The 13,871-nt window shown below is 42.8% G+C and overlaps 1 protein-coding gene across 1 annotated transcript in view; it reads right to left on the reverse strand.

The window, feature by feature from the left end:
• The window catches only part of LOC143988388 (actin-like protein 6A), a 74,267-nt gene that overhangs the window by 31,501 nt on the left and 28,895 nt on the right, over window positions 1-13,871 (reverse strand). Inside the window, exons 4-6 of the mRNA XM_077487919.1 lie at window positions 13,568-13,665; window positions 10,731-10,828; window positions 2,475-2,569 (exon numbers count right to left, since the gene is read on the reverse strand). Coding sequence (XP_077344045.1) covers window positions 2,475-2,569; window positions 10,731-10,828; window positions 13,568-13,665 — 291 coding nt within the window. The remainder of the gene's footprint in view (window positions 1-2,474; window positions 2,570-10,730; window positions 10,829-13,567; window positions 13,666-13,871) is intronic.

The following is a 13,871-nucleotide window of genomic DNA, read 5'->3' on the forward strand; positions in this document are numbered from 1 at the left end:
TATGAGATCTGAGGTCTTTTTGACCCCAGATCTCATATTTAAGAGGTCCTGTCATGTTTTTTTCCCTATTATAAGGGATGTTTTCATTCGTTGTATAAAATATACAACGAATAAAAATGACACAATTCATTTATTTATTTTAAAAACAGTGTGAAAAAAAAATGGCAAAATAAACAAGAACATTTTTTTTTAACGCACCCCGTCCCGACGAGCTTGCGTGCAGAAGCGAACGCATACGTAAGTAGCGCCTGCATATGAAAACGGTGTTAAAACTACACATGTGAGGTATTGCCGTGATCGGTAGAGGGAAAGCAATAATTCTAGCCCTAGACCTCCTCTGTAACTCAAAACATGCAACCTGTAGAATTTTTTTAAACGTCGCCTATGGAGACTTTTAAGGGTAAAAGTTTGTCACCATTCCACGAGCGGTCGCAATTTTAAAGCGTGATATTATCTTTCACAATATAAAAAAAAAAATTGGGCTAACCTTACTGTTGTCTTATTTTTTAATTCCAAAAAAGTGTATTTTTCCAAAAGTGCGCTTGTAAGACCACTGCGCAAATACAGTGTGACAGAAAGTATTGCAATGACCGCCATTTTATTCTCTAGGCTGTTAGAAAAAAATGTATAATGTTTGGGGGTTCTAATTTTCAAGCAAAAATAAATGTTTTTAACTTGTAAACAACAAATCTCAGAAGGAGGCTCGGTCCTTAAGTGGTTAATATGCAATTATAGAAAGTGAGCACTATGTAAACTATAACAGCTGGCACAAAAGGGTGATCACACAACTCCCTGAAGTGACAAATAATAAAAATGGTGTGCAGTGCTCTTTCTGGAAAGTTCTTTGAACTATATAAAAAAGCTCTCTGCCCAAAAAACCCAAAGAGTAGTTGAAGCAAGTACTTTACTCCCATTGCTTCAAGTACTTTTTGGGCTCCCGATGGTAAGCTTTTTTATATAGTTCAAAGAACTTTACAAATCCCTCCATCCAATTGGCAAGAAAAGTTGGAAGAATCCCTCACTCCATAGATGCAGTTAAAGGCATATTTTTACCTTACTTCTGGTGAGTGCCTATATTGGTGGAGGCTCACAGATGGTGATTCAGTGTTTACAATACCAGGTGGAGAATAATGGCAGTTTAAGGTTGTGTATTCCCTTGTTTCTGGTGCATACATGTACTACATTTACTGTTGGATGATCCTTTCAACACATAGTGGATACCCAAGTCACACTACGGATTATTCTGGGACATTATTATCAAATTGTGGACTTTTTACACAATAGTTTATTGCTAAATAGAGATTAATGCCCTGGAGGAGCAACACGCAGTCCTGAAGATTAAAAAAAAAAAAAAAAAAAAAGACAATCAGGCCCCACAGCAAGATTTAGTTGAGTGTGGATAATTCATCATTCACTGTCCAGTCACAGGTAGTGAGGTCCAGGGTCTGATGGGTTAGAGCAGTGATTCTCAACTAGGGTTCCTCCAGAGGTTGCTAGGGTTTCCTTCAGCATTGGGCAATTTCTGCCTCTCAGACAAGTTCCCACTGACACCATTGATCTTTTTAACTATCTGTAAGGAGGTAATTCTTCCCAATGACCACAAGTGTAAGGACCATTCTTCCCACTGACCATCACACTAATGTATCATGAGTTGTACATTTCCTATTTTTAGCAGGGGTTCCCTGAGACCGGACAACTATTTCAGGGGTCCCTCTGTGTTGAAATGGTTGAGAAAGGCTGGGTTAGAGCATTCAGATTTGTTTCAATTGTGTGTTAGTCGTTTGCCTGGAATTCATCTTTAGAATTCAAATTTTTTTATTGTTTCTAATGTTGACTACACACATTACATTCATTATTTAATTCATTTCAATTCTTTTTACGCTGTCACACAAACACCCTGTCTTCTCCTTCAACTTAAAGTATAACTAAAGGCAAAACTTTTTTGAATTTTGGATAGCGTACCGAGGGATGAGAATGCTTGTCAGTTTTTATTGCTGTCTGGGTCCCTGTTAAGGAGATTCACCCTTTTTTCTCCTGTTTGCCATTATCATTGAAAGTGAAAAAAAATCCCAAATTTTGAGTTCTCCCCAGAAAAGTAATAGAGGGGAATTCTTCCAATGGGGATATTAGATATGGTGACCTGGGGGACCCCAAGGAATTTTCACTTATATCCTGTTTTGCCTATGGGACAGGAAGTGAAGGGAACAAAACAAAAACAACTAAACAGTATAATAAATTAAGTCTCCCACACAGAGAAAAAAAAAAGTTAAAATAAATCTAATACAAATGCATGAGGACATAATGCTGGCCACATGCAGTTTAGATTAGATCTGTTAGATCATTAAAATTTACCAACATTAATCAAGTCTTTTTACAGAATGTTAAACACACAAAGGCCATTTTAATTAAAAGTATTGGTCATAAGAAAAAAAGGATCTTGACATAATTAGTAATAATAAATAAGTAATGCTTACCTTTATTAATTATAATTCCATCACGCACTGGAATGGCTGTTGTATATTTAGATCCACTATCCAAAATCAAACCAGTATTCCTTCCACTAGTGAATCTGATTTTATAAGTAAAGGAATTCTTGTACTGTGACAGTGATATCTTTGTATTTTAATTACTGGCAGCTTAGAAAGTGTAATTTATAAAGTAAAAAAACATAGTTATCATTTAAGACGTTGTCTTTATTGTCTAAAGGCATTCATATTTAAACCAAAGGAAAATTAATGACAATTGAAAGAGGAACATATGAATCTCTTTCATTTTCAAAGACACAGCATGCCAAAACTCAGTAGAAAACATGTAATATATTTCAATAACCTGTCCTTAGAGGTGGTGGTTGTAATAGTCTTTTTTTTTAAGCTGTTGATTCTTTAATTTAACCTGATAATTCTGCAAAAAACAAACTTTCTATCCTAGGGTGGCTATGCTTACTCTCCATTGTATCTATGGATGAAGCCATAGTTGCCACCTAAGCCGGACTTTACATAGGACCTTTTTTGTTGTCTTTTAAAAAAAAAATGTTGTCAATAAAAAAAATAGCACAATGTGTACATCATAGCATTTAGGAAAATGACATGTAAATACATGACCTTGAGCAATAAAAGTGGCAGAGAAGCAATATCTTCTCTACCAAGGGCTGAAAGTATTGACCCTTAGAATACTAATAGAGAGTAGATCCTCAGTGGATATTTGTCTGATTTTTATTTTTTAATTCAGCAGAAATGTTATAACATCAAATGAGACAAGTATGTATTATTTTGCTGAGTTATTTTAGGTGGTGCAAATATGGAGAAAAAATATGTCTACCACCGTGTCAAATTCAAGAGGGAACTGCAGGAAATGTGTCGGCTGCCCTTCCTGAAGTCTGTTTATTGCCCAACTATCCCAATTTTTTTTTTTTTAACTAGGCGCCACTGTTGGATTTTCAAACACCTAGGGACACTAATAATGACATTTACAATGCAATCAAAAAAGAGACTGGATGCTAAACTGACACAAGCTTGGCAGTATTAGGGTTTCATGAGATACGCTACATAAACTGTTGGTGTTATATAAATCCTGTATAATAATATTAATAACAATGTAAACCATGTACTAGACTTAAAATAAAGATATTTTATTTGGGTGGCATTTTCTCTGGATGTAAAGCCTGGGGAGGTCAGTGATGGTAGCCTAAAAAAATTCTCTTAGCAAAGGTTAACTTTCATTTTAAAAACTGTAAAGAATAAATAAGTGTAAATAGTTTTATTTTAGGATATTTATCCTTTTACCAAATATTAACTTCATATGCTCACTGATAGCTAAAGCACCAAAGGACCTGTATAATAATATTAATAACAATGTAAACCATGTACTAGACTTAAAATAAAGATATTTTATTTGGGTGGCATTTTCTCTGGATGTAAAGCCTGGGGAGGTCAGTGATGGTAGCCTAAAAAAATTCTCTTAGCAAAGGTTAACTTTCATTTTAAAAACTGTAAAGAATAAATAAGTGTAAATAGTTTTATTTTAGGATATTTATCGTTTTACCAAATATTAACTTCATATGCTCACTGATAGCTAAAGCACCAAAGGCAAATCTTTTTTTTAAAAAGTGGGATTAATTAAGTAAAGTCCTTTTAAAAAGTTTTTCACATTGTCATCAGTGAAGAGACACAAGCAGTAGATGCCTTTTTTTATATTGGAAAGCTATGTCTACAATGGTTTCCTTGGCCTCATTTATCAATGTGTAAAAAATAGGAACTAGTGATAAAAGTTGTAATTAAATTAATTTCTTTATAGAACAAACAGTTCTAGGGCCTAACATTACCAATATGGCTTCATGGCAAAGTCCTGTACAAACAGAAAAATGGAAGGGTTGCAGCAGTTATTGCAAAATATAAAAAAATATTTGCTAAAGAAAATGTGAACAATGTCTATAAATGGATTGCACATTAAAGGAGAAGTATGGCCAAAGCTATTATAGCCATACTTCAACTGTGGGTCACAGGAGTGCACCCCTGTGACCCAGACTCACCACACAGTGGGCTAAAGCTAGCAGTCGGCTGATATCGGCTGATGTCCCAGAGCCAGTCCAGGCTCTGTGGGGATCCAGATTGGATTCACCTAGATGCCTACCCGGCAGCTGGTTTAGCCTCTCGGAACGCCACTGAGAGCCAGAGCCAGCCATTCCTGATCCCCTGCACAGCCTGGTGCTCCAGTGATCAATGGAGGGGCAGAGCAGAGAGCCGGTGACTGGCAATCACTGCAGCCTGAAAACTGAGCAATCAGTGGTCTTTGATTACTCCAGGGGTGGAATCAGGGGTCAAGTCCTGGGGAAAAAAGTGTGGGAACTCCCACCCAAGATCCACTCCCCCACCAAAAAAAAAAAAAAACGCTCATATGCATATATATTTCACAGAAAATACAGTGCAACATTTATTGGAAAGTGCCAGTTTACAAAAACAAAATAAGTTAACTTGCAAAATAACAGAATAATCACCACAAGAACTGAGGGGGACACGGAGGAAAACTGGAGGAGGACAGGAGCAGAATGGAGGGGAACAGTAGAACGGAGGGGGACACGGAGGAAAACTGGAGGGGGACAGCAGCAGAATGGAGGGGGAGTGGGGGACAGCAGCAGAACGGAGGGGGAGTGGGGGGGACAGCAGCAGAACAGAGGGGGAGCATGCTCACTGTAACTAACAAAGTGTGTGTAACACACTAACCTGGAAATTTGTCAATGACTCTGGCGGGCGGCGGACCTCGTGGGGGCGGGAGGACTCGGAGGCTCAGCTCAGGAGAGGAGAAGTTGAACTGGAGAAGTCTGGCAGTTGGGCTGCACTGCTGGAATTGTGCTACAGCGGCTGCGGGAGTAGTCAGCGGCGGCCCCGGGACTGTCTGGCACTGACTGGGCTGTGGGCACAGGCTGGATCCTTATCAGCAGTAAGTGTGGCTCTGTCTGGTGTGGTGTCTGTGGCTGGCTGCTCTCTCTCGGAGGCGCTGCTCAGCCTAGCAACCAGTTACTCAGGCATATGCAGGACATGGCTGCTAAAGGGAACTGAGTTCCTGATGTGGAAAAAGTACAGGAACTCCGTTCCCATGCGTTCCCGCAGGACTTGAGCCCTGGGTGGAATGACAACACTCAGGGCCCTTGGACCAAATACAGCAAGGGCCCCCCTCTCAGGCCCTGCCCATGGTCCACCCCTGACCTCACCCATGACCCGCGCCTGACCCCGCCCCTACATTTTGCAAAGTACAATTTCTGCCTTTTTAATGGGACCTGGAGGGGGGGTCTCTCTCTAACAGTGTCCATTATACAGTCTGTTAGAAAGTGTCCTCTTCAGGCCACATTAAAGTCTACAACAGGGTCGAATGGGACCTGGAAGGGGGTCTCTCTCTAACAGTGTCCATTAGAGAGTCTCTATTAGAGAGAGAGACCCCCCCCCCCTCCAAAATCCATTAGAGACTACAACGGAGTATAATGGAACCTGGAGGGGGGCCTCTTTCTAACAGAGTGTACAATGAACACCTTCATTTATTCTGGTCCTCACGGGACACCCTCCTTGTGCCATGAATGTCACCACTGCCCTAACCTCTCTCAAAGTAGAAATAAATATGGCACTTTGTAGCACTCCATTTACTTTAACTATGGTACTGTAGCTGTGGCTGGTTCCCGCGTCCTCTGTGGCTGGCTGGCTGGCTCCCCCATCCTCTGTGGCTGGCTCCTGTGGGTGGCTGGCTAGCACCTGGCTGTGGCTGACTCCCTGGTGCGGGTGGGTCACCATGGGTGGCTGGCTGGCTGGCTCTGCTGTGGGTGGGACACTGTAAGTGGCTGTCTGGCACCCTGGCCCTGTTGTGAGTGGGTCACGTGGGTGGCTGGCTGGCACCCTGGCCCTACTGTGGGAGGGTCACCAGCATGGGTGGCTGGTGAGCTTGCATCCTGGCCCTGCTGTGGCTGGCTTGTGTCCTCTCCTCTTCCACCATTCCAGGCTCTGTTTGCCAAGGCAAGGGAGGGACTTGGAGGGAGGCGGTGGCCATTGCCCTATCCGGGACGGTAGAACTAGAAGGTTTGCAGCATGCCCAGTGCGTGGTGGCGTGCAGCACAGCATGTAATGACAACACGTGTGTGTACGGGTTTTCTCTGTATCCATTTTAGAGTCTATGTTAGAAAGAGCTCCTATCAGTGCCCATCATTGCACCCTCTCCAGTGCCCCTCAATGCAGCCTCAACAGTCCCCAGCAGCGCAGCCTCACCAGTACCCCTCAATGCAGCCTTACCAGTGCCCCCTCAATGCAGCCTCATCAGTGCCTGTGAATGAACCCCCGTACTAAAGATGAGTCTGTCTGTCGTATCGCTCCTCTGTCCGGTACCACACAATCCAAGACCCCTTAGCTTTCCCATTCACTAGTCGTAGCTCAGTGTAGGGTAAAACATCAGACAGTTTATTAGAACAAGAATACAAGTCTTATATACAGTTAAAGAGGAGGTTCCTATCTCCTGCTCATATTAATCTAACAATACACCTGTAACCAGAAACATGAATTAACATTAGCTAATTAAGTAATCCCTTAAGGCAGCCAATGTGACTCCCTAACTACAATACACATTATGATACATCTCAACACAGAACTCCTTCATACAATTGCAGGGTTAATTAGCACAAACAACAATGGGTGAAAGACTCTTAGAAGGTGTGACAAGTCGCGACTGTCTGCTATTTCTCCCGGACAGTCCCAGGCAATGGGAGCCATGCCGGGCTGCTGATCACCATCAAACAGCAATCTCAAGCTCCCATTCCTGCTCAACCAGGAACTCCAATTCTTCTAGGTCACAAGCCTCTTTGTGGAGGTTCAGTACCTCATCTCGGAAGTCCAGGATGTCTTCCAGCCGCCACTCTTCGTCACTCCCAAAGTCTGGTTTTCCATATATTTTTTGATGGAGCAGCCCCACATCGCCATAGCCAATGCCGTCTGTCGGGCTGCCATCTGCTGTACCTGGCAATAGTTGAGTCGCGAACCACCAGAGGGCTCTGTAGCTGGCGTCCAGCCTCCTCTCCTCCCGGACCAATCTTCAAAGCTCTGACTTCCACTCATCTCCCGGTAGTGCACTCTCACACCTCTCATGCACGGTACTGCGTCCAGTACATCTCTGTGGAGGAGGAAAGGATCTTCCCCTGATGGTGCGGCTCGTGGCTTAGTGTCTCTTGCCAGAGTTGCCAACGGATCACATCCCCCCAGCCGAGCATAGTGTGCTCTGTTGCTGGTCCCTGATGTTGCTTCCACGTGCCTTGCAGCCTCCTCCCGAACTCCTCCCGTATCGCTCCTTGGCGGCTGTCTGGGTCTTGAATCCTGGTGGTGGTTTGGATGTCCCAGACTGCAGAAGACATCCCACAGCTGCCAGCCAATTGTGACAGACCCCCGTACTCAAGATGAGTCTAACCGCCGTATCGCTCCTCTGTCCAGTACCACACAATCCAAGACCCCTTAGCTTTCCCATTCATTCCCGTAGCTCAGTGTAGGGTAAAACATCAGACAGTTTATTAGAACAAGAATACAAGTCTTATATACAGTTAAAGAGGAGGTTCCTACCTCCTGCTAATATTACTCTAACAATACACCTGAAACCAGAAACATAAATTAACATGAGCTAATCAACTAATCCCTTAAAGCAGCAGATCTGACTCCCTAACTACAATGCACATTATCATACATGTCAACACAGAACTCCTTCATACAATTGCAGGGTTAATTAGCACAAACAACAATGGGTGAAAGACCCTTAGAAGTTATGACAAGTCATACTAGACTAATTTACATTATAGCAGCTAACAGACAGATAGGTGGCTGGAGTTGACATCAGCATCTCTTAACAGTATATGTCCCAGCATTATGAAGCAGCCACAATTTCTAATATGGCATATACAGGGTTCCCAGAGTCTGTGTGTCTTGGGGGGACATGGACCTGAATCCAAAGTAAAACCACCTCAGGGGGCCCCAGGCATACAGCTCACAAAGACCACCGTTCCCCCAAATGCCCATAATCGCAAGGCTAGAGGCTAGCATTCAGTCCTCTCCAAAAACCTCTGTCCCAGCTAGGTCCGTCACAGTGCCCATCAGTGCAGCCTCACCAGTGCCCATCAATGCAGGCTCACCTGTGCCCATCAATGGTGCCCATCAATGAGGTCTAACCAGTGTCCATTAATGTAGCCTCACCCGTGCCTATTAATGCAGCCTGATCAGTGCCCCTCAATGCAGTCTCACCAGTGCCCATGAATGCAGCCTCACCAGTGCCCATTAATGCAGCCCCATCAGTGCCCCTCAATGCTGACTCACCAGTGCCCATCAATGCAGCCTCACTAGTGCCTATTAATGCAACCTCAACAGTGCCCATCAATGTAGCCTCACCAGTGTCCCCTCAATGCAGCCTCACCAGTGTCCCCTCAATGCAGCCTTACCAGGGTCCCCTCAATGCAGTCTCACCAGTGTCCATTAATTCAGCCTCACTAGTGCCCATCATTGCACTCTCCCCCCCTGGGAGGCCGTAGGAGTGGCAAGAACCGGATGATGTCATATGACATACCTATGGCCTGGTATGGAAGTGGTTATTGCCCAGCCCAGTAAGTGCCCATTATTGCAGCCTCAAAAGTGCCTATTAATGCAGCCTCACCAGTGCCCATCAATGCAGCCTCACCAGTGCCATCAGCGCAGCTTAATTGGTGCCCCTCAATGCAACCTTACTAGTGTCCCTCAATACAGTATCACCAGTGCCCATCAGCGCAGGCTCACCAGTACCCATTTATGCCGCCTTACCAGTGCTCATGAATATAGCCTCACCAGTTCCCCTCAATGCAGCCACACCAGTGCATGGGGGTTAGAGAGAAGAGGCACTGGATCACACAAAACTGGTATTTCCCGCTGTCATCCTTTGATAGACGTCACACGTCCCATCATTGGACCAGTGTGATGTCTCTCAATGGAGCCAGAAGGCAGGACATCAGATGACAGCAGTCGCCGGTCAGCCCGCCCCTGGATTACTCTGTTCTTGGTCTTAGAGGCAGTGGAGGACAGATGCAGCAATGGACCAATGCTGCAATCCCCTAGGCAAGTATCACTGTTAGTTTATTTTTAACCCCTTTACAGACCAGCTACTACTACTATACTGCAGCAGGTCGGCACGATTCCACAAACCATCGTAGCTGTATGTCGGCTCCTTTAAGCCGGATAGCCGGCACGCACGCGCTGTGCTGCGGAGGTGCCGATGCTCATGGCCGGCAGTTGCGTGCGATCGCGGACACGAGAGGCAGAACAGGGACTTGTGTGTGTAAACACACAAATACCTGTTCTGTGAGGAAGATCCTGAGTTCCTAATAGCTAGGAACCATGATCTGGCATATCCTATAGTCAGTCCCCACCCCTCACAGTTAGAACACACAGTCAGGGAACACAGTTAACCCCTTGATCTCCCCTAGTGTTAACCCTTTCCCTGCCAGTGATATTTACACAGTAATCAGTGCATTTTTATAGCACTGATTGCTGTATAATTGTCAATGGTTTCAAAAATGTGTCCGATGTGTCCACTATAATGTCACAGTCCCGCCGATCGCCACCATTACTACTAAAAAAAAAATAATAATAAAGTGCCAGAAATCTATCCCCTATTTTGTAGCTGCTATAACTTTTTCCGCCAAACCAATCAATATACGCTTGCAATTTTAATTACTAAAAATATGTAGAAGAATACATATAGGCCTAAACTGAGGAAAAAATGTGCTTTAAAAAAATAAAAAAATTGGAAGTATTTCTTATAGCAAAAAGTACAAAATACTGTGTTTTCAAAATTTTTGCTCTTTCTTTGTTTATAGTGCAAAAACTAAAAGTCAGAGATGATCAAATACCACCAAAAGAAAGCTCTATATGTGGGGGAAAAGACATCAATTTTGTTTGGGTACAGAGCCGCATGACCGTGCATTTTGAGTTAAAGCGACGCAGTGCCGAATCACAAAAAATGGCCTGGTCATTGAGCAGCCAAATCTTGTGGGGCTGAAGTGGTTAAAACCCACACTTCTCTTTTAACACTAAACAAGCAGTAAAATGTAAAAGAATTAAAGAAGCCAAATGTGAGATAAAGACATACCAAAAAATATATATATATATATAATCTCCTACCTGACAGATCAGTCCACTCACCTGCTAGTGGCCATTAAAAAAAGTGAATATGGCAAGCAACAAAAAGGATACGCTGAGAGAACTGCACTTTTAGAGAGGTAAAATGCTGGAACATGGTAATGCTCAAACATCAACTCGGTCAACTTCTCACGTTTTTCTCTGGTATTCCACTAAAATAATAAATAATAAATTCAGACATTCCCTGCAGGGTGTCTTATAGTACTCAACACTTCCCTCCATAAATCTGTAAAATTCCATTAGCAGATCATTCATATTAAGTTGCCACTCTGGAAGGGGAACTTCATTTAGCCTGTGTATAGCATACTGTATATCAGGGATATGCAATTAGCGGACCTCCAGCTGTTGCAGAACTACAAGTCCCATGAGGCATAGCAAGACTTTGGCAGCCACAATCATGACACCCAGAGGCAGAGGCATGATGGGACTTGTAGTTTTGCAACAGTTGGAGGTCCGCTAACTGCATATCCCTGCTGTATGTCATAAGACTTTCCCATTAACATGAAACGTCTCTGGTGAAAATGGACAGCAGGTTCATAAATGAAGCACCAAGTTTTAACAAGTAGGGTTGCTTAAATTAGGCACAAATCATAAAGCAAACACAGCAGGATAAGCATCTTTATTTTTTAAAATTACAGCTATTTTCAGCTGGGTCCATTAATATTTGAAAGTTACATTTACTTGGCCAAAATAAAGATCAATATCCTTGTGTTAATTGAGCCTAATATGTTCTATGTTGTCTTTACTGGCCTTTCTCTTCTTTACAACCATATCAAATGTTCCTTTTTGGAGGAATACCAGGAAGAGACACTCAATTATCTCATATCCAAATGACAATGATGTGTTGCTTTCGATATAAATATATATATATATATATATATATTTATATGATTTTTTTTTCAGACTTGCTTAAGAAGAATATGTTTGATTTAGAAGTTTGGCTTACAGTAGAAACAGACATCAACTTTGTTTGAGGGGATACTTTTCAAACAAATGCTGTTGATACAATGGGAACAATGAACTATTGTTGTATTTCAGCTGACAGTTAGATTTTAGTGTCTCTGGACAAAACAATAGCTTGGCTTTTTTGACATATATGACCTATAGCATGTATGATACCACAGTGCCATCTTGAGGTCGGTTTGGAGAATCTTCAAGAGGACTCCATAATGACTTAAAGCGGAGCTCCACGCTAAAGTAGAGCTTCAGCTCATTGGAACCCTCCCCCCCTCCGGCGCCACAATTGGCACCTTTCAGGGGGGAGGGGGTGCAGGTACCTGTACAGTACAGGTATCTGCACCCACTTCCGGCATAGATATCCGCAGAATCTACGGATATTTACGCCCCTTTCCGCAGGTCCCCTGCTGTCTGCTGGGAAACACACGGATCCCAGAGACAGCGGGACCATCCTTATTGCGCAGCGCGACTCGCGCATGCGCAGTAGGGAACCGGGAAATGAAGCCGCAAGGCTCCACTTCCTGATTCCCATACCCAAGAAGGCGGCGGCAGCACCCGAGAGACGATCGAGAGATCGGCTTCGGGTGCCGACATCGTGGACGCGCTGGGCGGGTAAGTGTCCTTATTTTAAAAGTCAGCAGTATTTGTAGCTGCTGGCTTTAAAAAAAAAAAAACATTCAGAACTCCCGCTTTAACACCAAAGAAGGTCTGTATTAGCCAGAAGGAGCTATACCTGAAGACACTTTCGCCTGATCTCCAGCAACTGGATCCTCCTTGCCTATGGAGATCATGAACACTGTAACCTTAGTTAAGTAACTTTTAAGCATATTTCTACTGTTCACAGACCATAATTTCTGCCTATTTGCTAGGCATTTTGCGTGTTATAAGTATATCTGTCAGTATGGTATTGCATTCCTATAATTGTAATAGTTTTGTATGTGCACCATTTTTCATTTAGTAAAAGCACATTAGTACATTTCAGAGGTCTAAGCTTCCTTGCTTATGACGCAAAGTAATCTTAATAAATGAAAGAAAAACAAATGGATAAGAAGGAATTTTTGAAAAAACTGTAGGATCTTGTTTAGTGGATGTGTTGGAGGGCTTTTTTTTGTTTTAAAGGGTTTGTGCCACGTGAATCAGGTCAAATGCAAGTCAGAAGAAGGTCGAATGCAGGTCAAATTAACCCATCAATGAATTCTGAATGATCTCAGAAGCATCTCAAACTGATGTCAAACTATTGACATTAACAGAAGCCCAGAGCACGTTTACACAGGACCTTTGGGCTCATTCACACCATGTACAGGGACCTTTGTTTTTCTGCACTAGAAACAGACATTTGATTTCTATGTGCCCCGTTCACAACACAATGGTGGTGTGATGTTTACAGGAAGTGTATTTGCTTTGGAAGAAGAGAGAGAAAGGTTTAGTATCTGGAAGAAGCAGTGAGCGGCTGTGGTTTGTATGAACCTGCTCCACCTCATAAGTCCCGCTCCAACCCTGCTGCCAGATGGTAAGGCAGCTCTGATGTATAGGGGGCTCTAATGGGGGCGCTGATGTAAGGGGGCTCTGATGTAAGGGGGGGTCTCTGATGAGGATTCTGATATGAGGGGGCTTTTATGGGAACTCTGATGTATAGGGGAACTCTGATGGGACCTCTTAATGTAAGGGGGGGCTCCTGAAGTAAGGGGACATCAATAGAGAATCTGATGTAAGGGTGGGGGCTCTGATGGGGCCTCCTGACATAAGGAGGTGGCTCTTTTTATTATATTTAAGAGGACCTAACTTTACATTCGAAATCCCATGTGTTGATAAATATGTCTTTGGGCTGTTGCTAATGTTCTTTAACTTAGTATCCAAGCATGAATAGTCATCATTTAGTGTGACATATAAATAAATAACACTGTTAATAATAAAAAATAATAATTTTTACTTACAAACGGTTCAGTAATTAGCACTGGATGTAAACGAGGCTTTGCATTGAGAGCTTTGAAAGTATAGTCTAAAATAGCCTGAAAGCCATCCCAATCTTCAACTGCAAGGAACGGATGCAATGTTATAAAAATGTAAATTCTTTACAACGTATCTTTGTTTCTTGATGCTGATGTTATTGATGACATTACATCATTCTCTTTTATTCACAGACTGAGAGTTTTAAAACCATAAAAAAATTTAAAACTAGAAGACAGATTAAAGTCCACTACTTAGTCATAAAAAACATTCAGGAAACTACGATAAAGC

The sequence above is a fragment of the Lithobates pipiens genome, unplaced genomic scaffold (assembly GCF_037356315.1).
Source record: "Lithobates pipiens isolate NorthernLeopardFrog02 unplaced genomic scaffold, aLitPip1_a1.2 Scaffold_18, whole genome shotgun sequence".
Lineage (NCBI taxonomy): Eukaryota > Metazoa > Chordata > Amphibia > Anura > Ranidae > Lithobates > Lithobates pipiens.